The 25,039-nt window shown below is 41.3% G+C and overlaps 1 protein-coding gene across 2 annotated transcripts in view; it reads right to left on the bottom strand.

Annotated features, from left to right (window-relative positions):
* PARD3B (par-3 family cell polarity regulator beta) overlaps positions 1-25,039 on the bottom strand; it is a 1,004,964-nt gene that overhangs the window by 36,661 nt on the left and 943,264 nt on the right. For both annotated transcript variants that reach the window (XM_081260439.1, XM_081260440.1), the window contains one exon: positions 19,768-19,847. In XM_081260439.1, coding sequence (XP_081116565.1) covers positions 19,768-19,847 — 80 coding nt within the window. The remainder of the gene's footprint in view (positions 1-19,767; positions 19,848-25,039) is intronic.

The following is a 25,039-nucleotide window of genomic DNA, read 5'->3' as shown; positions in this document are numbered from 1 at the left end:
TTTTTTGTGAACCTAAAACTGTTCTTTAAAAATAGCATTTTTAAAAAGGTGTCCTGACGTGCTTCATGCCTTGCTCTGCTAGTGCCAACAAAGAGTCCAAGAGGAGGTGGCTTTCTCTTCTCCACCACCAAGGGAGCCTGTGAGATGGGTCACTGACAAAGGACATGATGAAACTTTCTTTGCAGGACACATGAAGCCACAGGTTCTATTTTTAAGTCTGTAAACGCTGCCTTTGGTCTGGCATCTCTTTTGTCACTTCTCGGTGGCATCTGTCCTCGTGGAAGCTCCTGGAGGTGCCTTCTTACCTTTCCAGCCTCCTCCTTAGCAATACAGAAAAGAATGTCATCATGTACATTTAAACCCAGGAATCCCCATTTCAAAACTCTTTACCTATAACTGTGAAAGGAAAGGCTTGGTCTGCTGTTAATTTTCCAGGCAGCATGTTAAAATGATGCCAAGCTGCCCCTAGTGAGAGCCCTTCATCAATGAGTCTGTATTGCTTCTGGAATGTGCTAGAAAATGGGGCCATTTACTGTGAGAAACACCCCTGGGTCTCTCTGAGGACCAATGGCACAAACAAGCACTGTTGGTGTAGATCTTTTTGGAATTACTCCAGAGGAGCATTGTTCCCTGCAGATTGTGGTGGTAGAGACACAGCCAGCTGTGGGGTGGGGTGGGGGGGCGCTGTGGATAACTACACTTACATGGAGCCCAGCTGGGGCAGTTCATGACCATCTACCTGGAAAGCTCTTCCTGGGGCCATGATGCAGTTGGCACCAGGATGACATATTGGCTTGTGGGGGAAAAAACAGTGAGTGACATGTTTAGTCCTGTCTGTTGTCCGTCTTTGCTAAGTTCTTTTGGGGCAATCCACAAACTCTCCACCCTTTTAATTTCATGCTTTTCACATTCCTAAAGAATGAGGTTCTCACCACGAAGCAGCCACAAAGGTTATTGGTTTAGGCAACTTTGATGTGAATTTTCTTTCTAAAAATGACTTTTGCTATATAGAGTATAGAACACCGTAACGTGGTTTCTGAAAATTTGAAATAAGTGTTTTATCTTTAAGGAAATTTTTGCTATGCTGCGGTGACGTTGTCAACACTTCTTAATATATAAGAATTTCTCCTTTTTCTTCCAATATATAATTTCTTCCACATTTTCAGATATATCATCTAAGCCAATTTGTTGGCACGTTTCACCTTATACCATAGAGAGAAACGGCAGTATAGATCTTAAGTGCTGACAGAGAAAGAACTGTTAATTTGTCTAGTCTGCAACCTGTGCAATTTTCTACTTCTCTCACAGAGTATAAATTTCCTGATATTTAGGTCCATGGTTTATTAACTATTAATATTCCCAGGGAAAAAGAAGTTGGCTTTTCTAGAGATGATCATTTTCTATTTGTTAATTTCTCATCCCTTGGATGTTCTTAATAGTGAGCATTGATGGAGCCTCAGTTTGGAGACATCTGCATCTCCACAATCCCTTCCTCTGGCAGAAAAAGCAAAGCAAAATATGGTTCCTGGGATTTCGTTTAAATTAGAGGAACCATGCAGTTTTACGAATCTCAGTTTCCTTCTAGAATGTAGTTTTCAAATCTCATTAGGCACTACAGATGGAGGACTTCTAGTTCTCTGTGTGCCATCTCCTCATGCTTCTGGGGCCCAGAGCTGTCTCCACCTTACCTTTCCATCAGGAGAATGGCTCCTCCCTCCACCCAGTTGCCCAAGCCCGGGACTCCAGAGTTTCCTTAGACCCCATTCTTTCCCTTAATGTACACATCTAATCAGCCCTTAAAACAGGTCAGTTCACCTCCCCAAGGCAGAGTCCTCTCTCCCCCTCCAGGCATTCCCTATTTAGCCTCATTCCAGCTCCTAGTCATCTTTCAAAATGATCATATCAACAGCTTCACATTGCCCTTCCTGATCCCAGTCTTGTCCCTCCAATTTATTCTCCATGAAATTATTAAGGAGCTATTTCTACAATGCAAATGTGGTCGAACCACCCTCTTCAATGGGTAGAATGTTGTACAAAGTGCTAAAAGTCAAATCCAGTGTATACAATTTTAGCCCTTGTTCTATCCAATTATGATTATGACTTACTTGTCTCTCTTTCACTCCTTCTCCGAGTTGCAAGCAGTCAGATGGTAAAGCCTTGGTGACAAGGACTCCGTTTTACTGAGGAACAACTCCTCCATGCCTAGCTCAGTTTCAGCTACATAGTATTTTTTTATCTAAAAGTTTATGGAATGAACGAATCGATAAATAAAGAGCCAACTCCCTCTGCCTTCATGGGCTCAGTCAACTTGAGAAGAGTAATATTGAACATTGCTCAACGACGGTGCTCACCAAGCTGCCCAGTTCACAAAAGTCACAGGTGTCACCTGCTCCCATCAGAGTCCGTCCCCTCTTCATCCTGCCTGTGTGCTCAGCTTCAGCCAGATTCCCTCTAACTTTCCCCCATGCATCAAGTGCACTAAATCGAACTCTAATCTTCTTAAAGAGTTAATGTGCCTCCCTAAATGCCTAATTTACTACCAGAGAGTGACTTAGGCACTGGGGAGAATCTGGCTCATTATTTAATAGCCAATAAGGCCAGCTGTTTCATTTCAAGAAATTAATGGTCTTTAAAACCTTTCCATCTTGTACCAACTGCTCTTCTCAATGGAGAGCCAAGTGACTTTTATTAGTAAGGTTGATAAAATCCAAACCCTGTTACTCCTGCTCTAGCCCCCTTCATAATACCAGCGGAGTCTTCTGGGACATCTGGTTATTTTTTTGTGTTACTCTCCCTGTTGATTTTTTGAGGTATTTTCTGTGCTGGATTTTCTTTGGTTGCTCCCTTGGAGACTGCCAAAGGTGGTCCAGCAGCTGCACTCCAGGGCCTGGTGGCTTGACCCTCGGCCTTCCTGACTTCTTAAGTAAGAATGCCTTTCAGCCTAATTTGTCAGGGACAGTGAGCAGCTTGTGGCTTTCAGGTTGGCTCATTCCATCTTTAGCCACCTGAAACGTACTGATAGATGAAGACATTCAGATTCAGTGGATGTTTCATGTAACCGTCTTTCTCTTATTAATATCCCACCATTAGGCAAAAAGGTCAAAGAAAGGGAGGAGCTAGGTGAGGCCACCAATCCATATTATGAGATATAGCAGCCCTTAAATATTTAGCCATTCGTCAGTATTTTATTTGAGGACATTTGGCTTTTAAGAAGAAGAGTGAATAAAATACATTTGCCGCTCATGTCTCTATTCCTTTCAAATATAAACTATTCCCAGTGGACAACTGGATAGTGTTCATATTGTATATGAACGACTATATACAATATAGGTATAGACAGACATATTACAATATCCTACAAACCTTAAATGGATTATTTATCTAAATCATATCTGGCAGGGTGGCTATAGTTTAATATTAATATTTTACTTTCTTTGGATTTCCTGTGGTATTATGCTGTTGAAATTTACAGGGGAATCCACATCGTACTTTTTGTTCCCATGGAGTTGGCTGCCTGCTCACGCTCATGAGTGCTTCCTCTCCCTCTACTTTCTGGGGATGGAACAGGATGTTATTTTTCAAGAGCTGGGAAGAGGGCAGAATGTGTAAATCCTTCTTTAGGTAGCACTGGTGAACACACAAATCTGGCTTCTGAAACTTAGGCAGGTTCCTGCATTTCACATTGCTGGCTGGTGCTTCAGCGGGGAGAGATGGGGAACATGATCAAGAGCTTGATGCCCTACAACCTGTTTTCTGGGACTTAAATGCTGGGAAGGTTTGATTCTCTTTCAAAGCAGGCCAAAAAGCTGTCCAGAATAGAAGTCCATATGTCCACTATGCTGAGCAGGGCTGAAAGATCATAGTAAGGTTTCTTGCTAAAACTATTATGTTCTCTTTGATATTAAAGATACCCTTCAACATGGTAAGCTACTGTTTGGCTAGTTCCCTCTCATAAATCTTTACATATGAAATAATCTCTGTGAATGCATTATTATTCTGTTGTAAAAGGATGCTAGCTAGCCACACTGGAATCAGAATGTGAAGGTTTTTTTTTTTTTTTTTTTTTTAAATGACCCTTTAAGAAGGGTTTACAGTAAATTGTTCTAATTGAATAAGTCTTCAACTTTTTGGTTCATGAAACCCTCTTGCTCATTGTTTCTCCAAGGAATATGTACAAAGTGTTATTCATAAAATGTTTGGCATGTGGGGCTGGATTGTGGCTCAGTGGTAGGGCGCTCATCTAGCACACATGAGGCTCTGGGTTCCATCCTCAGCACCACATAAAAAAGAAATAAAGTATTGTGTCCACCTACAACTAAAAAAAAATTGAAAAAAAAAAGTTTGGCATGTAATTTCGGAGAGTTTGAGGATCCTCTGAGACCAATTGATAGACAATTTTGACATGGATGGACTCCAGATTAAGAATCTCTCCTCTCAGAGTTCCTTTGGGTTTAGCCAAACTAACACCTATAGTATCTCAAGATACAACTTCTTCCAGCAGACTGCATCTCCTTTTCATAGAAATTTGAAGAGTAACTCCCAGTGACGTAAAGTTCTCTGTCTTTGAGGAGCACATGTAGAGTCCTCATCAACCAGTTCTGAGGGACACATGTTGAGGTGCAGGGCATGCTTGTTATCCTAACAGGCAGAATTTGCTCATGCTGCAGAGGGTCGCACCAGCTGGCAGTGGGTCAAGGAGAAGAGCATATATCTCACAAGAGAAAGTGTCACCATAAGAAAGAAGCCCATTTGGGTGGATCTTGATTATTCCCAGGACATTGGAGACTGGGTGAAATACCACTTGCCAGGGGTCCAGGCTGGGATGCTTCCTGATACTCTGTATCCTGGAAGAGGGCATAACTGCAGTGAAAGCAAGATGTAAATTGATTCTGTTTGATGTGTCTTGATAAACTGCATAGAAATCTTCTACAATGTTTGTTCGAATCATTTAGTATGGATGTCAATCATTATCGTTGTGTATCCTTTATGACTTTAGCAATATTATAGTCGATACTGCTTGAAACTACACTATGAAAGTGCATTAGTGCTCAGGATGACATGTGTTCAAAGCATTCCTTCTGTAGAAGTACCAAAATAAACAAAATCATAAGAATGCTAGAAGAGAATTGTAGATAAATATCTCATAATGAGAGATGACCTTTTGTAAATAAAAGCACATGAATAAATCATAAGTAAAAAGATTGCAGATCTAACATAAAATTTATAAGTTTCTATTTACCATAAATATAATTTCATGTTAAAATAATATAGTTTAAGATATGACAAAATGTTTATGTCCTTAATATATGAAGAGCTCTAAAAATCAAGAAGAAAAGAAAAACAGAAATGATATACAAACAGATAAATCACAACTGACTTAAAAAACAAAGTCTAATAAATATATCAGAAACATTCAACCTTACTAATAATAAAGAAATCACAAATGAAACAGTTTGTGATCATAATTGCTACTTTTTAACCTATTAAATTGACATAGGTTTTACAAATGATTTATAATCAGAGCAGGTGGGGTATAAATTGGTGCAACCTTTTTGGAGGTCAATCTGGAAATATATATTAGGAACTTTAAAAATATTCACATTCTTTGACCTGATAATTACACATGAAGAATTTATCCTATAGCCTGCTTGACTCATGACATAATACTTTCTGTTCTAAGAGGATGAGACTAAGCATCTTAATGGAACTGAGTGTGATTGATCCAATTTTATAGGCCTCATGGATTCAACATGGGTACCTAATGCTAAGGTAAGACCATGGAGACCACAGGAACTATATGACCAGGCCATAAGACTACCCTCTGTATTTGGCCAAATTCCTACCATTAGTCAGAGCAAAGGTGGCATGTGAAATCCACACAAAACTTTACCTTGTGTGCATTTACAGCCACGATCATACAGTCACCGCAGACACCCAAATCCCCATCATTAATGGGTGAGCTTGAGGTAAGCACCTTAGCACCAAATTTCCATTTTCCTAAGGCTTTCCATAATCCCCAGGGGTGCTGCTGTATTTCAATGATGTTCTGAGCATGGGCTTAACAGAAAATGATCTTATCAAAGACCTTACATCATTTTTTAAATAAATTCTTTATTCATCAAACAAAGAGAAACTAGAAATGCATTCTTCCAGGGTTGCCCTCTCAGGCTGCTCTGTTGGTGCTATTGGTATTCACTGTGTTCCATGTAAGACATGACCAATTCCCAGAGACCCTACTTCAGAAATAAAATGAAGGCATCAGGATTGTCCTGGGCTATTTAATCATTATATATTTTTCTCTCATAAAAGGCATTCAGGACTGATCCACCTTGACCCTGGGATTTCACACTTACTAGTTGTGGTAGCACCGCTCTGCCCCACCCTCACCCTCTTGGCGCTCAGTGTCCACTGTAGTCTTTGCTCCAAGTCCACCTGTTCCTTGGTTTGAGGCTTTCTGTCATCAGTGCACTCAATGGGCAGAAGTGTTGGGGAGTTGGCTCCTTAGAAGCAACCTTAGTGTCAAACGGGACTCAAAAGATGGATGCCTCAACATTCCTGTACTGCAGGTGGGACAAGGTGCATTCCCCACTGTCAGAAGGCCCAAGCAGAACCAACAGTCCCGGCTTGCCTGCAGCAGTCACCTGCTCTTTTCTGCCCTCTGCACTGGGTCTTTCCTTCCACTCAAATCCTTGCCTCAGAGTCTGCATCTGGGGGAAAAGCCAGCCTACAACATCAGAATGAGACCTTTTTGTTTTGATTAAATTTTGAATTTTTTCCTATAAAATGTTTAGAACTTCCAGTAGTCTTTGCTATCTTTGTTGCTCAAGCAATGAGAGTAGAAGGAACTCCCTGTGTCCTTTATCCAAAATCACCCATTCCTTACATCTTGCCCCCTTTACTGTATCATTCATTCTCTTTTTTTCCATCCTGTTCCCTTCTCTTCCACCCTCCATCTTTCTCTCTCTATATACATACATGAACCTGCATGCACATATTACTAAATATACATACTAGCATTTTCTGAACCGATTGGGAATAAATTGGACACTAATGCCTCTTTGCCCTTAAATATTTCAATGGGTATTTCTGAAGAATGAGGATTTTTGGTCTCATAAGCACAGACCCAAAGCATTCCTATGATTTCTTCTTACCCTCATGCTTATGCTTTATGAGGTCAGAGCTATGCTTAGTCACAGAATGCCAGATGACATTAAGCCATCAATTCTTCCTACTTGAGAAAAATATCATTTCCAGAATGAAATTACACAGACAGTGATAGATAAGGCTCAGCTGTGAACATGAGCAGAGGCGACATGTCATAACCACAGACTGGTACCCGCCCGGGCCTTTGTGATTGGCACTGCGCACCTCCCTCTTTTTCTACTGAGTATGAGATTCTGTGGCTTATTACATCATCCCTCCATGATATACCCTGGGGACTTTTGTTCAGTTTTCACAAATACGCATTTGTCCAGCATCCGACTTTAGCCTGTCTAATTCCTGTCCACCTCGAGCCATCCTACAGCACATCTGGAGACAAAAGGCCATTTAGATCGAACATGTCACCGCCTGCACTCATGATCATCCCCCCAAACCTTGTGCTCTCCCCAAGCAGTGTCCCTGCCAGGGAAGGGGCCATCTCCCACACTGCTGTATATGGATCATTCTGGACACCTAGTTTTGCTTTTCCCTTACACCACACAGGCATCCATCATGGAAGCCTGTCAGTTCTCTTCACCACCTTGCTCCAGTTTGGCTATTGTCTCCACAGCCCTGGTAGACACTACCACCATCTCTCCCCTGACGATAGCAAATACCTTTGAACTGGTCTGCATCCACTCCAGCCTCCCTCTGAACTATTCCCTATCCTGCAGCTGGAAGAAGATTTTAAAACACAAATCTGTGTCATCCTCCGGTTTACAATCCATCAAAGGTTTCTAAGTCACCTTTGAATAAATACACCCTTAACTTGCCTGCCCCTGGTCTGACATCTATCTTCCTTTCCTATTAACTCTTGTGGTCTCTGTCTCAGCCATGCAGCCCTCCTTCAGTGTCCATTACCAAACTCTCTCCTACCACAAGGGCTGTGGTAGGAGAGAGTTTGGCTGTTCTCTCTGCCTGGGATATTTCTTATTTCTTCTATTTAGTCTCCATTAAAACAACACTGCCTCCCTTAATTTGGTCCAACTTCTCATTACATTTTCTTGACTCATGTACCTTTCCTTGTTTTGTAATTGGCAGAGTTGCAGTTTTATGTTTTATTTGGGATTGTGTAATTACTATCTTCTGCATGAGATTATAACCTCCACAGGACAGGTACAGCGTCCTTGTGGGCTTAGTGTGGAATCTTCAGGGCCCTGTGGCATTTTTAAATTTAGTAGGTGGTCAGTAAATAGTTGTCAAGTGGCAGAATAAGAAAGGGTAAAGGACTTTCTTAGCTCTAATAAAGTTGCGAAGATAGCTCCATCTGACTTTTTTTTTTTTAATTAGATATGAAAGAAGTGACCAGAAGAGGGACAAGCTGAGAAGTTCCAACTGTGGACATAGTGGTAATGTAAGTGACTTGTCTATAACCAGCCCACAGCCGGCAGTCATCACATTATCTTGGCCACAGTACAGGCAACACATCCGGAAATTACTCATATAACACATTGGCTAGAAGTTCTGTCTTATATATGTAGACCTGATTTTGATGTTGGAAAAAACCATAAAAGGGTGTTTCACATTCAGACCATTTAGTGTAAATTGTCAAAGGCACCAACACATTAATGGAAAGTGACCAAGAAGCCTGATACAAACTCCATCCTGATTTTATACAACTGTTTCCAGGAAAAGAACTTCACTGTAGCAAATTCCTTCTCAAAATAGCTCAACATGCTTATTTTCCATCTTAAACTCCTGCTACAACAATTACAATTCTTTCCAGTACCTTGTGAAAACCAGGCTGTCAGACACTATCATTTCTGGAAATGAGTCTGCATTTGCTTCTGCTACATGTAAGCAATTAGTGGGCAGAAACCTTATCTAGCAGTCACCACCCTGTCTGCACTTCCAAGCAATGGCCAAATTTGAAGGGGACTCATGATGCCTCACAGCATATTGTTGGTGGAGAATGGCCAACGAGAATTGCCAGGTTCCCACCTATTTAACATGTCATTCCATGTTCAACCATAAGGGTCAGTTCTGCTGATTGTTGAGTGGGGCAGCCCTTGGTTGGGACAAGCCCCAACCACTTCTATCTAGGCTTAATTGAAGTCTTGGAATATAAGTGGGAACACATTCTGGAAGCTGCTCTTTTTGTACCAACCCTTCTCACATTTGTACCACAAATGTTTGCCTTTGCTGGAAATAATGGAGCTGGACCAAGGTGTTTCTGGCACAGTGACGGAGGTCGTGGGGCCTGTGTCACATGAGATCCAGGGCACAGATGGGCTCATGTGGCACCATCATGGTAATCAACTGCCAAATCTCTCTTCTCTGGACTCAAAGCTGCAGAGTCAGCTGAAGCAGTCCTTCCACAGTTATCTGGCATTTGCATCTCAGCCACATCCCCCGAGGATCTGTCAGCACTATACCATGAAAGGACCAACCATACTTTCCTGGCTATGAAAACTGCTAAAGTGGAAAACTGGTACATATTTTTTCTAACCTTCTAGCATAACACAGAGGCAGTCTTGTAAAAAAAAAAAAAGTGCACTGTTTTAAGGATCTTTCAGCTGGAAGACAGTGGGAGTTTAAATATGCTAAGGGGAGTTTTGGGTTCATGGTTGCTGTTCTTAGAAGTTTTGAATGCCTACCAGGGGACTGTTCATTTAACATCCCTGGGTTTATGTACACTCAGTGTGTCAGGGTGGGACCAGCACAGTGAGGGCTGCCTCACCACAGGACTGTCATGGGATACTTCTCTTCTGGCCTGTTCACAGCCAGCCCAGTTCTAGACAGCTTGATGCAGTGGAGGGCACAGAGGTTCCAGAGGTAGAAGAAACTGGACTGGATCTAAAGCCTGCCACTGATTCTGTGTACAATCTTAACCATGCTATTTTGCATCTCTGAGCCTCAGTTTCTTCATCCAAAACAGGGATAATAATTTCAGAAAGGTTACAAGAAATACATGAGGTAACATATTTAAAGAACCTATAGAGCTCTTAGAGCATAACAAAACTCAATAATTGAGTTCCTTTATGGTTCCTTTTCCCAAGGTCTTGCTAAGTAGCTTACGGCCTCACTAAGTTGCTGAGGCTGGCTTTGAATTTGCCATCCTCCTGCCTTAGTCACCTGAGCCTTTGGGATTATAAGTATGCATTATCGCTCCCAGCCAAAAGCATTTTTTAAAATCTACATAAATTCCAAATTATTTTTTGCATTTGATTACTTCTTTATTTTAAAACCTGTAGATTTTAACATTTCCCCCCTTTTTTGAACCCTAAAAGAAAAGTGAATATGAATGTATTCTGGGTGGGTGGTGGTGCTGGGGATTGAACCCAGGGCTTTGTGAATGCTAGGCAAGTGCTCTACACTGAGCTACATACACAGCCATGAAAGTATTTTTAATATGATCTGAAATATCTTTTGTCCTATAAACATATGATTTCAAGAAAAAAGGGGATTATTCTAATGTCAACATTAGTGGTGTAGCAAAGTGAAATTAAAAAGGCCTTGGAAACCAGAGAGATCTGGGTTTGAATTTTGGTCTGGATTCTGCCACTTGGAGGATGAATTCTTTTCTTTTCTTTCTTTTTTTTTTTCTTTTTTTTTTTTTTTTTAGTTAAGGATCCTTGTGAAGACTACTACCCAGTGGATGGGGAGGATAAAAGGGGACAAGCTAATATTCAACACAGCTTATGACTCCTCCCCCTTTGCCTCCATTGTCCATAGTTTGATTTTATTTTTAAGTATAATTGACTAGGAAAAATCATGACACTTTGAAACAATTTCATGCAGATCTTGGTATATAAAAAAAGAGAAAATAAACAGTGATTTTACTGCTAAATACTCCCACTGAATAATATGTATTTGTGTATGTGGTGAGACACCAACTTTTTTTTTTAGTCCAAGATGCTTACATATGTTAGTGATGTATGCCATTTAAAATAATCATAAAGCATAGGCCTCACAAATATACAAACCAGATATTCTGGTGGATGAAAAACTTGCTGTAGGTTGATACAGGATGCCTGCATATAGCAAACCCTGGAACATGGGCCAAGGGACAGTAGCAAATGGCTGGAGAGAGATAAAAGACAGGGGGAGGTGGGTGCAGAATGAGAGTATGAATTGTGCAAAACAGTATAGTATTGTTAAGAAAATCACCACTATAATTCCAGGGCAATGAGCTTCTGGAGGCAGATGGTAATAAAATAAGAAAACATCAAGAATTACTAAAGAATACGAGAAATTAGCAACTCTCTAAATTAAGCAGATGCCTAGGCGCACGCACACAGACACACACACACATACAAATCCCTTCTTTTCTTTTGGCTGGAGAAGTGGGAAGTAAATTCTAAACCTCATGTAAGTGTATGCAGGAAGGAAAACATGGAACTCAGCTTAGCAAGCTTAACATATTTCAAGTCCAAGGTAATGTCAAATTTGGCACTCTTGAAATAGCAGGCACATACTCTTCCTCTAAATAGAGTACTTAGCCAGCAAATATGCACTAGTTTAGAATTTTATATGGAAAATGAGAAAAAAGTAAAAAAAAAATCTATGGAATTTAATATATATGGCCCATCAAGATTTAGTTAAAGCTACTTTGGGGGATATCAGTGGTGTAATGGGTCTTAACATGTTTTAAATCACTAATATTCTAACTAAACTCATAATGGAGGCCTTCAACTGAATAATTAATATCAAATATTCTAACTGGCATCAAGGATATATTGGCTATGAGGAAATGATGAAAAGTTTGATTAAAATGGACTTTTATCCAAGGAACTAAGTGACATAAAAATGATATGGCAGTAGCATTAACCCCCTGATCTCAGCTGTTTGGCATCTTAAAGTGATATTACATGCTAGGGCTTTTGCATTTTCAGGAAGTTTGAGTTGACACTGGAGACATCTTTATCTCACAGAGAATTAAATCGCTGCTAATTCATCATTTTGTCCTCAGCATGAAGACTGAGGAGGTGTCAGGGGGCCAAACAGGCAGCTGACGCTACTTAGAAGGGAAACTAGAGACAAGATTTCCAACATAGGGAACCTGAAGAGAAGGGATGAGAACACTTAATATGGTGGAGCAAAGGAGTATCACTGATTTTCAGAAGGCATTAAACCCGGTCATTCCTGGATGTGGAGGATCTGCCCAATGTGAATTCTCCAGCTCATTTTAGTATTCCTACAAAGCAGAGCAGCGGTGTCAACCACAAGCCCTGAAGGGGGTTCCTTGTGGTGAAGGAGGCCCTTCTGCTAAGGTTGTACCATGAGGAAGGTGTCAGAGACTGGCCGTGGCGCATAGCATCCTGTCGAAGCATGACAGGCTGTCTGGAGGCTTGTGGGGAAGTAGTACTAGTAGCTAAAATGGCTTCAAATTTTGGTAAAACATTCCACTGGCTGTCATGATTTCAGGGAGCAGTCCATATATTCCCATGAAGTGCCTTATTTGACAAACGGGCTTGTGGAAGAAAGAAGTACTCAATTTGGCAGTATGAAGACTTTAACTTGTTCAGACCCCAATGGTCAAAACTCATTTGCAACCAGACAGACGGACAGACACACACACACATACACACACACACACACACACACACACACACACACCCCTAAGGTTCTGATTGCTTAAGTTTTTATTGAACTCATTAACTTACTTAACCTGAATTACTCATTGAATTACCATAGAGATCAACTTGAGCCAAAGCTCAGGACTGTGGCATTGCTGGAAATCACTGCAGAATTCAAATGTCACCACCATCTGCTTAGCAAGTGTTTCAAGATAATGCAAGGTTGGCAGAGGATAATTCAATAGCAGCGAGCAGAGCAGAAGTTAACTGGAGAAGAGAACAAGAGAACTCAGAAAGACAGCATTTCCAGCAATAAGGGAAATGACAGGAAAAGGCTTAGAGGCTACCCAGACAACATGCTTTTGGGGATAATAGAATGCAGGTTGCAGGCTTTAAAGTTAGCCATCCCTTGGGACTGGAGTCTTCTCGAGGATGGGCAAAAGCATATGTAGGCATGAAAGCTGAAACCAACAAATTGAACCAACTGGAATGTTAAAGTGGAAGTATGCTCTTATGGCATGTTCTCCTGAACTGAACACAATCATACCCAATATGAAAACACTGGGAACACACTTAGAAAGCAAATTTATTTTGGGTTCCTAGGAAGCAAGCATAAGCTGTTTGCTCCTTCTAAAGTTGCTCTTTCTATCCAAAATCAGCTCTGGTATGTTGATTCTCATTACAGAGCCAAGTTGAAAGCTGCTTGAGATGTGCAGAGAAATATATTTTTCTCCCAAGTAATTTTGGTAATATGACTTAGAGTAGTGACAGGACTGGAAGCTATGCTTCCCAAGCAGGACCTTGGTCCCTCACTGGTCTTGGGAAAGTGGTCTTTTCTGTTCACAAGAGTGTTCATGCAGTGCACCACCAGAAAATTCATTGTACTCTGTTTACTTCTGGTAGACATTATTCTTAATCACGAAGAACCAAAGTACCAATTTGCAGACGCTGCTTTTTCAACTCTCAGGAGTGTTCTAACAAAACAGGATTCTCTTTTTGGTAGGCAAAGTATATTGCTTAATGTTCATCTAGCAATTACACATTAAACTGTTCATATTTCAAATGAAGGGCCCAAGGGAAGGGGGAAAGAATTGATTTTATGACAGCATTACAGAGATGGTTGAAAGGCATTACTTAACCTGTATATTAGTAATGTTCTGTGTCATATACAAAGATGAATAAGACATAGTCCCTGTCCTCAAAGGCACTTACAGTTTAATAAGAAAGACAAACAGGCGAGCAAATAATACAAGGGAGCATGCTAATCACAGATCTGATGGTGGCTCTGCCTTTGAGTTAGAAAACCTTAGCTGCAGTGGTTCTATGAACAGACTTACAAGCAGACTGCCCAGGTTCAAGTCCCAGCTTTGCCACTTCCTAGATAACTAAACTTGGACAATTTTATTCAATCTCCTTATGCCCATGTCCTTGTCTATGAAATGAGGATAATAATAGGGTCGCTCTTGAGTCACAGGGTTGCTGTGAGCATTAAGTTAGTAGATGCAAAGTGTTTAGAACAGGGCCAAATAAGTGCTCAGCTAGGGTAACTATTTAGAAATTGGGACTCCTATTGATTCCAGGAAAAAGTAGACATTCTCATGGAATACTTATATTTGCAAAAGTGCCTTAAAATAAACTGTCAAGATAGCTTGGGAAGGTTTCTTTCCCCTAAATGACCTGTATAAAAACAAATCTATACTCATCTGTGCATCAGCATGATAAGAATCTATTGTATGTATCACTGGTTCTGGTAGTAGGCATAGAAAAAGCATGCATACAAGATGAAGCATCTTATTTCAAGGGATTTATGATCCAATGGAGGTAGAAAGGGTCAATGAAGAATTATAACATAGGACTAAGGATGTAGCTTAGTGGCAGAGTGCTTACCCAGAATGTACAAGGCCCTGGGTTCAATCCCCAGCACCAGAAAAGGTAGGGATGAGAATAAGAATAAGAATTAAAGATAATTTAGTGTATTTTGAGTGGTACTGGAAAGGAACCAAATAAATGTTATAGATGTTAAAAGGAAGAAGAGCCAAAGAAAGATGACTTGGGTTTTGGCAAAAGGACTCTGTGAGTCTTGGAGGTAGACAGAATGCTACATCAAGCAAGAGTGAGATCCGGAGGTTAGCCAGGTACGTTCAGAATCATCATCATCATGGTGAGAGAACTGAATCTGCGGGAATACAGGAGACTGCTGAGGGAGAATCTACATAAGGGAAACAGCTGGTGGTAGAATCGAGTGGAAGTCACAGGGGTATGCTCGGAAGCCCGGGATAGGCGGCTGCAGTGTGATTGGTCCTGTGGAAATGGAACCCACAGGCATAGGCCAACTTTGCTCAGGAAATGTGGGCACTGGAGAAGGCAGGAGGGTTCTTCTCTGAGGAACAAGATTCAAACACATGGGGAAGTTCCGCCACCCCAACCTTGCTTAGCGGTGAGCCCTGGAGCTACATGCTCAGCACTGTCTAGTCCAGAGCCAACAATAGCTGGGCGACTCTCTGGGGCTCCTCCCACCAGTGAAGAGGGTGCTGCATCCACGCCCTGTCTGCTCTGGGAGCTAGGGCATCACACTAAGACTTCCACCCTGGTATGGGCCTAGCCTTGTACTCAAGTCTTGTTGGCTTCTAGCCTAGACTCGGCTCAGCATCCCATATAATGGATTCCCTAGTTATAAGAACTGCTATCTCCTCATGGGTCCATCAGCACAGCTCAGATCACATTAGTTTGCTATATTTCCTTGCTCTCCATCATCTGCATGCCTGGTTTTCCCTCAGAGTCCGCTAATCCTTCAGTGAGTACTCCAGTGGTCACCATGCAGGTGTTGGCTCTTCCCTTCCCCACAGGGCGGAAGGGACTCTCAGCAAGCTGTGCAGCTGAACCTATGCATAGGCAGGGGGAGGAAAGCAACTGCAGGGACTTAAAGATGCAGCCTGGAGAGGGAGAGTTGGTGGTAGCAGGTCCCCAGGAAGCCAGTGACAATATGGGTTTGCCTCATTTCAGAAAATGGCTTCCCTATAGAGCAAATCAGAGAGAGCTAGCAAACAAAAACAAAAACAAAAACAATCCTTCAAATATGTCAGGCTCTTTAAGGAGGACTGGCTTATATTTCCATATTGTATTTAATACGCATACCAGCGCTAGATGGAGACCTTATTGTCACCCTCATCTTGCATATTAGAAAGCAGAGCCTTGGAGCTATTAGATCCCTGGCCAAGGCCACACAGGTGATGAGTGACAGAGCTGGAGCTTCACTCCTGGCCTGGCTCCAAGCTCTGGGGAACTGTGTGTCAGTGGAGACTCAGCATTCTGAGGGGCAGGGAGCAGAAGTTGAGGGACTCAAGTTGAGTGCTTCAAGGTCATAAAGGAAAGGAAGTGAGGTCATCTCTAGAGATGGGGCTTGGGAGCTTAGTCATGTTCATAAGACTTAACAGGAGTAGAAAGGGGTCGGAAGGGCCACTGCAGGATAGTCAGGGGAGTTGACTACACGACTAAAAGGAATGCTGGCCGGCAGCAGCGGCCCAGCTGGCGCTGCCTCATGTGAATTTTGTAGTGTAACCGATGATGAATGGGGTTTTATGAATTTCCCCAGCCACCTCCCACCACCCACGCACACAGGACTGCAGATGAGATGCAGCCATGTCCTGCTCGCTCCTCAGGACTCCACACTTGATTATAAACCCGGAAGAGCAACATCATGTGCTGGTGCACTGAGCCATCTGTAGAGAAGGGGCTAATGGGCTCCCGTGGGGCCAGAGATGGGCCAGGTGGGAGCGGTGGAGACTTGAGATGGGAGAATAGAGAGTTCACTACTGAACGGGCTGACTGTGAGGAGGCCTGTAAAATCAGAATGGGGCCTGAGAGAATTGAAAGGGGCTGGAAGGCTGAGTGAAAAAAGGAGTCGTTTGCAAAAATGCATGCATGGATGTTCACACATTACAGCAGCCCAGGAAACAGCCACTTCCCCACTCACCTAGGGTGAGTAATAATTTGTGTCAGGCAAGAGTAAGGGGGTGCTGATTTCATTCTGTTTATGACCAAAGAAAACTGGGGCCCAGGTAAAGGCCTGGGGTTCGCTAACGAGGTTGTATTACAAACCACACTCTGCTTTCTAAAACAGCACCCTCAGGAGAAAAGATATAAAGTTATTTTTCTTTGGAGGCTGAAGATTTAACATTTCTTTTCAATAACACTTAACATCGCTTAGCCTTTGGCCTTAGGTAGCTTCCTGATACCAAGCTCTACACTCTGTCTTCCTCCTGTGCTGGCCAGCACCCTGGCTTTATTTTGTGTGGTGTCACTTAGTTTGGCAGCAGTCTGCTTGGGCCTGCTTTAAAGATGACAGAATTCCATGAACTCTTAGAGGGGAGCCCCTTGACCAGGGCTCCTCACCTACTCCATGCACTGCGGGGCACTTTCTCTCTGCGGATGCCTCCAAATTTGGCGTATAAATCAGCGATATTGAGTTTCTCATAAAAACTCCTGTGAAGATCTCCACAAACAACACAGGAACCATATCAGTCAGTAGCATATTAAGTCCCCCGTAAGAAAGGCCACCGACATCCTAGAGATAGAATTTATTCCTATTTTTAATTAAAAATGTAACTCCATAAATATTTTAATGCTCCCTGCCTCTGACAAAGAGGGCCCCCGTGCCTACAGAGCTGTGTTTGCCTTACTGTCCGGGCAAAGGGAGAGAAGAGGGAGCTGGTGTGATTCAATTAAGAGGATGGTAAAATCTCCAGGGGTGGGGGGTGGGGTACAAGAAAACCAGGGTCACTGTCATAGGTATTCAGAGCTGAATTGGCACACTTCTCAGAGGCCAGCAGTGTGCCCCTCACCTCTGCATTTTGTATCTCATTGGGGAAATATGGTTCCCATGGATTGGGCTCAGTGCCTGGGAGGGAGCTCTGCCTCTCATCTCCTCTTCAAATGGTGAGAATGGAAACTCGGGTTTGAGCTCTCCTATGGAGAAACTGGTGCCAGGGGTCTCTCATGCATTTGTTTGGGCCCTGTTTATTCTCAATCTTGGCTGCTTCTGGTTGCCAGGTAGTTACAAAGATCTGTTTGCATGTGCAACTAATCACCCTGAGCATTGTGTATGTGTGTGAATGGACTTCTCGCCCAAATTATTTTCAGTCTAAGATAGCTTCCCTTTCAATCACAGTTATATTCTCAGGGCTGGCAGGATTTTGTCAATTCATACTTTGTGGTGATAGCTCCAGAGCCTCGGTCGGCATTAATGTACTCTCTTTGTCAGAAACCCCTTCCACAGTGTTTATTCTTCAAACCGACTTGTTTGGAGTCAGCCATGATTGAGTATTTCAGAGCTAATTAGTGAAAATAAACAGGAGTTGGAAATTCAGAGGCCTTTATATTAATAGTGCTGTAAGCATTTGATGCATTATGGCAAAAGGCTGATTTTCTTGACTCCTTTACTAAACAGTGTAGTCCTGAGGGTAGAAATGGGATTGTGTCTCAGTCTCTATGTTTTCAGGGCCCAAAATAGAGTAGACAATCACTAAATACATGGGGAATGAATAAATGAATAAAATTTATAGAATTTTAAATGTGTTTTCTGTGCTTTTGATTTGGTGTGTGTATGATATATATATATATATATATATATATATATATATATATCCATTTCTGCACTCAGAGTACGAGCTGGCCAGGAAGGCATTAAAGCATTTCCAGTTTTCCTCCACTTCCCCCCTCCCCACTAGGAACCTACCACTTTCCATCTGCTGTAACCACAATTTCCATACACTTCAGCAGTGAAAGCCGGAAATCTTACATATTTAAGACAAATTTTGGAAACTACTTCCATTTTTTAAATGAAAACAAAATACTAGGCCAATACAAAATAGGGACAGGAAATCATGGATGAGAAAAGACTACGAGACAACATTAAAAAAAGAAGAAGAAGACAGGGAGATGAATAAAATACAGTTGTGTGGAAGCATTTAAAATAGTGCATTCGGGGTATTCTGTCTAATCAGTGTTCAAAACTGGTCTCTGCTAGATTTGAGATTTTGTCACTTTTGAAAAAATCAACATACCTAGGCCAAGAGTGTTGTAACGGTAAGGATGTTATTTTTATCAATTTACCTGCAGAATTACAACCAACAAGTAACCCCAAACAGTAACCCCATCTCTAAGTTAGCAGGTCAGCAACTCAGCTTTGATGGCCTCAAAGCTGTGCTTGGGTCCTCCCCTCACCCACTTCTAAGGTAATACTCTGAAATATTTCAGCTTCATGGCTGGCATTAACTTTTCTTTGTCTCTGATTCAAACTCACGAATTCTCACACTCTCAACTCATCTCGCTCCCATGGTAGCTGGAGGCTAAGTCATCTTAGAAAGGTTTCCTCTTTGTCCTGTGCTCTGATAGTGCACTAACATTACTCTTCATCTCACAGATAAGAGTACAAACCTCTGAGAATTGCATCTCATTTTCAGAGGTGTCTAGTTACAGCATAAGTGGATCAGGTTAGGTTAGAATGGCCAAGCAAACTTTTCCCACGTCATTGTTTCTTTCCCTCATTGTGTCTGGGCCTTTTGGCGACTTTTGCTTATTGCTTGAGGACACGGTCAGATACTAAATCAAGCAAAAAACACCTTCCCAGGTTCACATTTCTCTCCTGCTTTTTAACACCCACAAGAAGCTCCAAGGTTAAGGTTGGCCTGCCCTTTCTTACTGGTAACTTCTAGGACAGAGGATTTACTATTTTATTGTCTCTAAGCTTGGTGCAGGATGTTCAATACCATTTTTATAGCCATGGCTTAGGATTTCCATTCAGTATCCAATATTCTTGCTGACATGTTCAATTGCAATGATATACTATTTTCTCCCCTTAAAAAATAGCCCACAAGTGTTTCAATTATTAGCACAGTTGAGAAGATGGCAATAGGGCTGCAGCAGACAGCAGTAAGGCAAAAATTATAACATATTCTCCATTTCAAAGCCAGATTTCTATTTCATATAGACTTCTCTAAAGGCTTCATTTGTGGGTGAGCTGGTGATGGGAGACCCTTCTGTGACCTACCTGGGTAAAGATGCATACTGTCTCTCCAGCCCCTCAAAGCGGAGGTTGTGTGCATTCCCATCTGGACCTTTTCCAGACACCTGTGGAGAGAAAAGTAATTAGAAATGAAGATCCATTATATATCCTGGGTACTGACAATGCATCTCAAAATTATAATCAGTGCACAAATGCTGCAGCCGCCTGCCAAAAATCAACCATAGGAAAGCAAGCAAAAACTCAGCATCCCTATAGGAACTGGTAATCAAGCCACAAATGTGGCTTTTACCAACAAAGTCACTTCTTTCAAAAAGGGTCATTTTCAAACTGACTCCCTCCTGTCTCCATGCTAGGGATACTCTGTAGGCTGTAAACCACCTTCTTTTTCTTTATAAAATAAACTTCAGTTTTTAGGATAGTTTTAGATTTATAGAAAAACTGAGCAGACAGCACAGACAGTTCCCATATATCCTGCACCTAGTCTCCCTATCACTACCTTCTTACATTGATATGACACATTTCTTATGATTAGTGAATCAGTATTGACATATTACATTACTGCTAACTGAAGCCCATATATTCTGAATTTCACTTAATGCATTTTCTGTGTCCAGGATCCCATAACATCAGAAGCTCCTCTTAATTAATTTTTTTTAAAAGCACCCTTTCCACAAAACTTACAGATACTGGGGACAACTATTTTTCTACTGCACAGTATCTGAACTTCACTTGGTTCCCTTCCTGTGAACAATCAAAAAGTGATAAACTGTTTCCCACCCATATGAATGGAAAGGGACTTTGTCCCTTCCTGTTTACTTCCTGGGATTCACCTCTCTTGGAGCCTTTTCTGTCACCTTCTAGGATCCTGCAGGGCAGCTACTACCATCCAGTAGGTTCTCAATAGCATGTTGGTTCCTTGAATGTAAAGACCTCATATCTTACCCTGCCATAAATATATAGGTATTTAAAAGAGCTTGTTGAGTGGCTGATTTCTTACCTGTTCACATCAACACATGTAGTATTACAGACCGTCCACCTGCTTGGGCATGGGAGGAGCAAAGAGAAAACCCAGGTTTTTATAAGTGGGTGGAAAGGAAGAGAGAGTGCCAGTTAGCACAGGAAGTAACCAACTATGTGGAGGTCAGTAGTGGAACTTTCTAGACAGCACTCAACAAACTGGAAGCTACTTTCTTCCTACCCAAAGTCCGAGCTCTATAGGAAACCACTGTCCCAGATTGCGTGGGGTGTGTGTATGTGGGGGAAGAGAGGCTGTGAAGCAAATTCATACAGGCATTGAGAATAAGAAAGACTATTGTTTTTTTTCTTTTTGTTTTTAATGAGATTTTTTATACTTTTATTCTATTTATTTATTTTTATGTGGTGCTGAAGATTGATCCCAGTGCCTTGAACATGCTAGGTGAGCGCTATACTGCTGAGCCACAACCCCAGCCCCAACAGAGAGTATTCTAATTTTTGCAGAAGGTCCTAGAGAATGTGTCCTGTAACACCTCTTTATATTTCAGTAATACATGGAACAGGAGTGGTTGGAGTTATGTGAGAGGGATAGAGTCCAGTGAGGTATCTACACAAAGGTGAAGACTGCAAACTTCAAAGTAGCTGCAGACAGAGATGCAGAATTCTCTGCATTAGAATAAAAGCCCCGATTTAAGCCACTGATTTAAGACCTTTCTCCAGTACAACAGAAACAAGGATGGTGTCAGATGGGGGGAAACTTAATAGAGCAAAAGAAGTGAAGGGCAGAATACCATCCTCAGCCACATCTATATGAGGTTTGTTTTGGTTTTCAATAATTTCTTATGGAAGAAGAATTCATGTGACTACTAGCACTATGTTGAAGATTTTTAACTGTAGATGTGGGAAAGACACTATGGTTATGTATCCTAAGTACAGAATAAGACATTCTATTTTTTTTTTTTTTTGTAACTGTAAATTTTCATGTTAATACTTACAGTCATCCAGAACTGGCCTGGCCTCATGATGATGGAGGTTAATATTCTGGTAGCTGCAGGAGGCAGCACCTATGCCTATTGCTGTTCAAGCGAGCTACCTACCTGGCATTCTAGATTCTGTGAAATGTAACATCATCCTTGTCCTGAGGATCTTTCTGTCTTGTTGGGAAAACATGCATTATAAATGAAAATAAAGAAAGATGACTGCTTGATGTCTGACCGAGTACTACTCCGGATGCTACCAGCAGTAGCACAGATGGGGCCTGCAGGTGTTAGGAAAAACTTCATGGGAGAAGCAGAACTTGGGCCAGGTTTCCAAAGATGGGTATCATGCTTGCACATCAAGAATTATTCTCTTCTGCACCAACTGTGTATTTATTGTGTGCTTATTAATATTGCAACTTCATGAATGCAGTCATCAGTTAGTGATTACTGAGCACCTACCTAATATTCTAATGCCATGAGAGGCACTGTATTCCAAGCAATGAGTAAATCCAGGCCCTGTTCTCCAGGGCACAATGAGGTCACCCCTAGTGTGGAAGTCTGAGTAAAGAGGCAGCACTAGAGGGAGTTGAAGACAGCTTCAGATGGGTGTTGATGCTTCATCTGAAACTTGAATATGAATGAGAAGTGGTTTTTTTTTTTTTTTTTTGCAGGGAAGAAGGATGAAGATGTAGAAAGAGAGGCCATTCTAAGTAGAGAGAATAACAGTGGAACAACATGGAGGCATAAAAATAAGCTTTGTTTTCAGAGGATGCCAGGATTCTGGTAAGGCAGAAACAGTGTAAAGAAAAGGATGTCATTAACAATAGGACCGCTGACACCACTGCAATGGCTGTGGCTATCACTACTGCACTGTCATTGTTAAAAGAAGACTTTTGGGAGCAGTTTTAGGTTCACAACAAAATAGAGAAAAAGGTCCTGGAGAGATTTCCCATAAACCCTTGCTCCTATATTTGCATAGCCTCCCCCATTATCAGCATCCCCAGCCAAAGGGGTACAACTGTTGCAACTGATGAAGCCACATTGAAACATCATAATCACTCAAAGTCCATGGTTCAGTTAGGGTTCCCTTTTGGTGGTGTACATTCTGTGAGTTTAGACAAATATATAATGACATGTATTCAACATTACAGTGTTACATAGAAGAGTTTTAATGCCCTGAAATGCTTAAGGCTCTGCCTGCTTATCTTTCTTTCTCCCTATCTCTTGGAAATTACTGAACTTTTTATTGTCTTTACAGTTTTCACTTCCAGAATGTCAAATAATGAGAATCATATATTATGTAGCCTTTTCATATTGACCAATTTTGCATAGTGATATGTATTTTAGTTTTCTCCACGTCTTTTCATGGCTCAGTAGCTCATTTCTTGTTAACACTGAATAATATTCCATTTTCTGGTTCTACCACTGTTTATTTATCCATTCATCTACTGAAAAACATCTTGGCTGCTTCCAAGTTTTCACTGCTATGAACATTTGTGTGCAAGTGTTTGTGTGGACATAAGGTTTCAACGCCATTGGTTAAATACCAAGGAGTGCAATGGCTGGATCATATGGTAAGACTACATTTAGTTTTATAACAAACTGCCAACCTGTCTTCTGAAGAGTTGTACCATTTTGAATTTCCTACAGCAATGAATGAGAGTTCCTGTTGCTCTGCCTTCTCAACAGCATTTTGTATTGTCAGTGTTTTGCATTTTCACTATTCTAATAGGTAGTCAGTGGTATCTCATTGTTGTTTTAATATGCATTTCCCTGAGGACATATGATATGTCCTCAGGGAATAAGCATTTTTCTGCATGGTTATTTGACATTTGGGTATTGTAGATGATATTTCTGTGAGCATGTTTGTCCCATTCTTTAATTAAACCATTCATTTCTTATTGTTGAATTTTAAGAGTTCTCCCAGTCTATGACTTCACTTTTTATTCTTTTAACAATGTCTTTTGCAGAGCAGAAATTTTTAATTTTAGTGATGTACAGCTTATCAATTCTTTCTTTCATAGATTGTATCTTTTAGCATATTTTATTTATTTCTAAAATGTCATCACCAACAGAGTAACATAGGGGTGGATCAATAGGATTGACTATAGATTAAAGGGAAGGTGTTTCTAGAATAATGCCTGAATATCTGAGATAAGTGATCTCCTGAATTTGGCAACATTCACTCAAAAGGGAATAAAGGAAGAAAAGATTTAGCAGTAGAGAAGCAGGGACTTTTAAAACATGCTGATCTTGAGTTGGGACATTTGGTGGAAATATCTGATAGTTGAGTATAAAGGTATCTGAACTAGAGATGTAGAATTGGGAAATGTTCAACATATAGATGGTACTTGAAACCTTGAAAAAGAATGTCCAGGAAATGTCTATAGTGACAACAGAAAATAAAAAAAAGCATGCAATGAGAAGAGAGAAGAATACCCAAAGATAATCTTAAGAACACTGTCACTATGGAACAGGCAAATAAAGTTGAGCCCAGGAAGAAGTCTGAGAAAAAGTACTTGGTTCAGAAGGGAATCAGGAGAGAACGTTACAACAGAATCAAGAGAATAGAATTCCAAGAAGGAGGGAGGGGTCAGCAGTGTCAAAATTAGTTAAGAGCTTCAAAAGAAAACAAGGACTGTAAAGTACATGGTGTGCTGCCACTTTACCCAGTCCTCCCTCTTGTCACCCTGACCTACAGAGTCTGGAAACATTAAAACTACCTGTCCCAGAAACTACTTGCCACCAATTTGCAGGCTGTGATTTAAGTTATGCCATAACAATGGAGAAAAGGAATTGAGGCTGTGGTACACTTCCACTGTTTATTCTGGCCAGCATACCTTTAGGTATGCTTGGTTTTCCTGTAGCAGCTTTAGCAGATGTACCACTGCTAATTTCCAGTGTAGCTTTCATAACTGGTTTTGGAGTTGGTAGTAGCAGAAGTGGCTTCCTGATTGAAATACCTTCCTAATCATGGTGGTTTCTGATATAGGCATTGATGGGTTCTGGAACCTAAAGCTTCCTGTACAGAAAGGGCAGCAGATCCCTCCAGTAGCTCATTTCTAAAATGTGGCTTTGGCAATCATTCCCTAAAGCTTGCCCAAGGATTTGATTTGTTCACTTTCCTTATGGTTTTTTTTTGGCTTATAACTATGGTGTAAAACTTGTTCCTGCTTAAACTAGCTAGAGTGGATGTTGTTCTCTGCAACTGAGGGATGACCAGTTGATGGTCTGCAAAAGTATATGCTGAAATGGGCAACAAGATGGAGATTGGTTCTTTACTGGAAGTAATTTCAGTGGATCCATGGAGAGAAAAAGCTAGACTCTGTGGTGTAGAAAAT

The sequence above is a fragment of the Spermophilus citellus genome (assembly GCF_964194105.1).
Source record: "Spermophilus citellus genome assembly, chromosome: 11".
Classification (NCBI taxonomy): domain Eukaryota; kingdom Metazoa; phylum Chordata; class Mammalia; order Rodentia; family Sciuridae; genus Spermophilus; species Spermophilus citellus.
The sequence above is the reverse complement of the archived record's forward strand: the minus strand, read 5'-3'. Positions and strand labels throughout refer to the sequence as shown.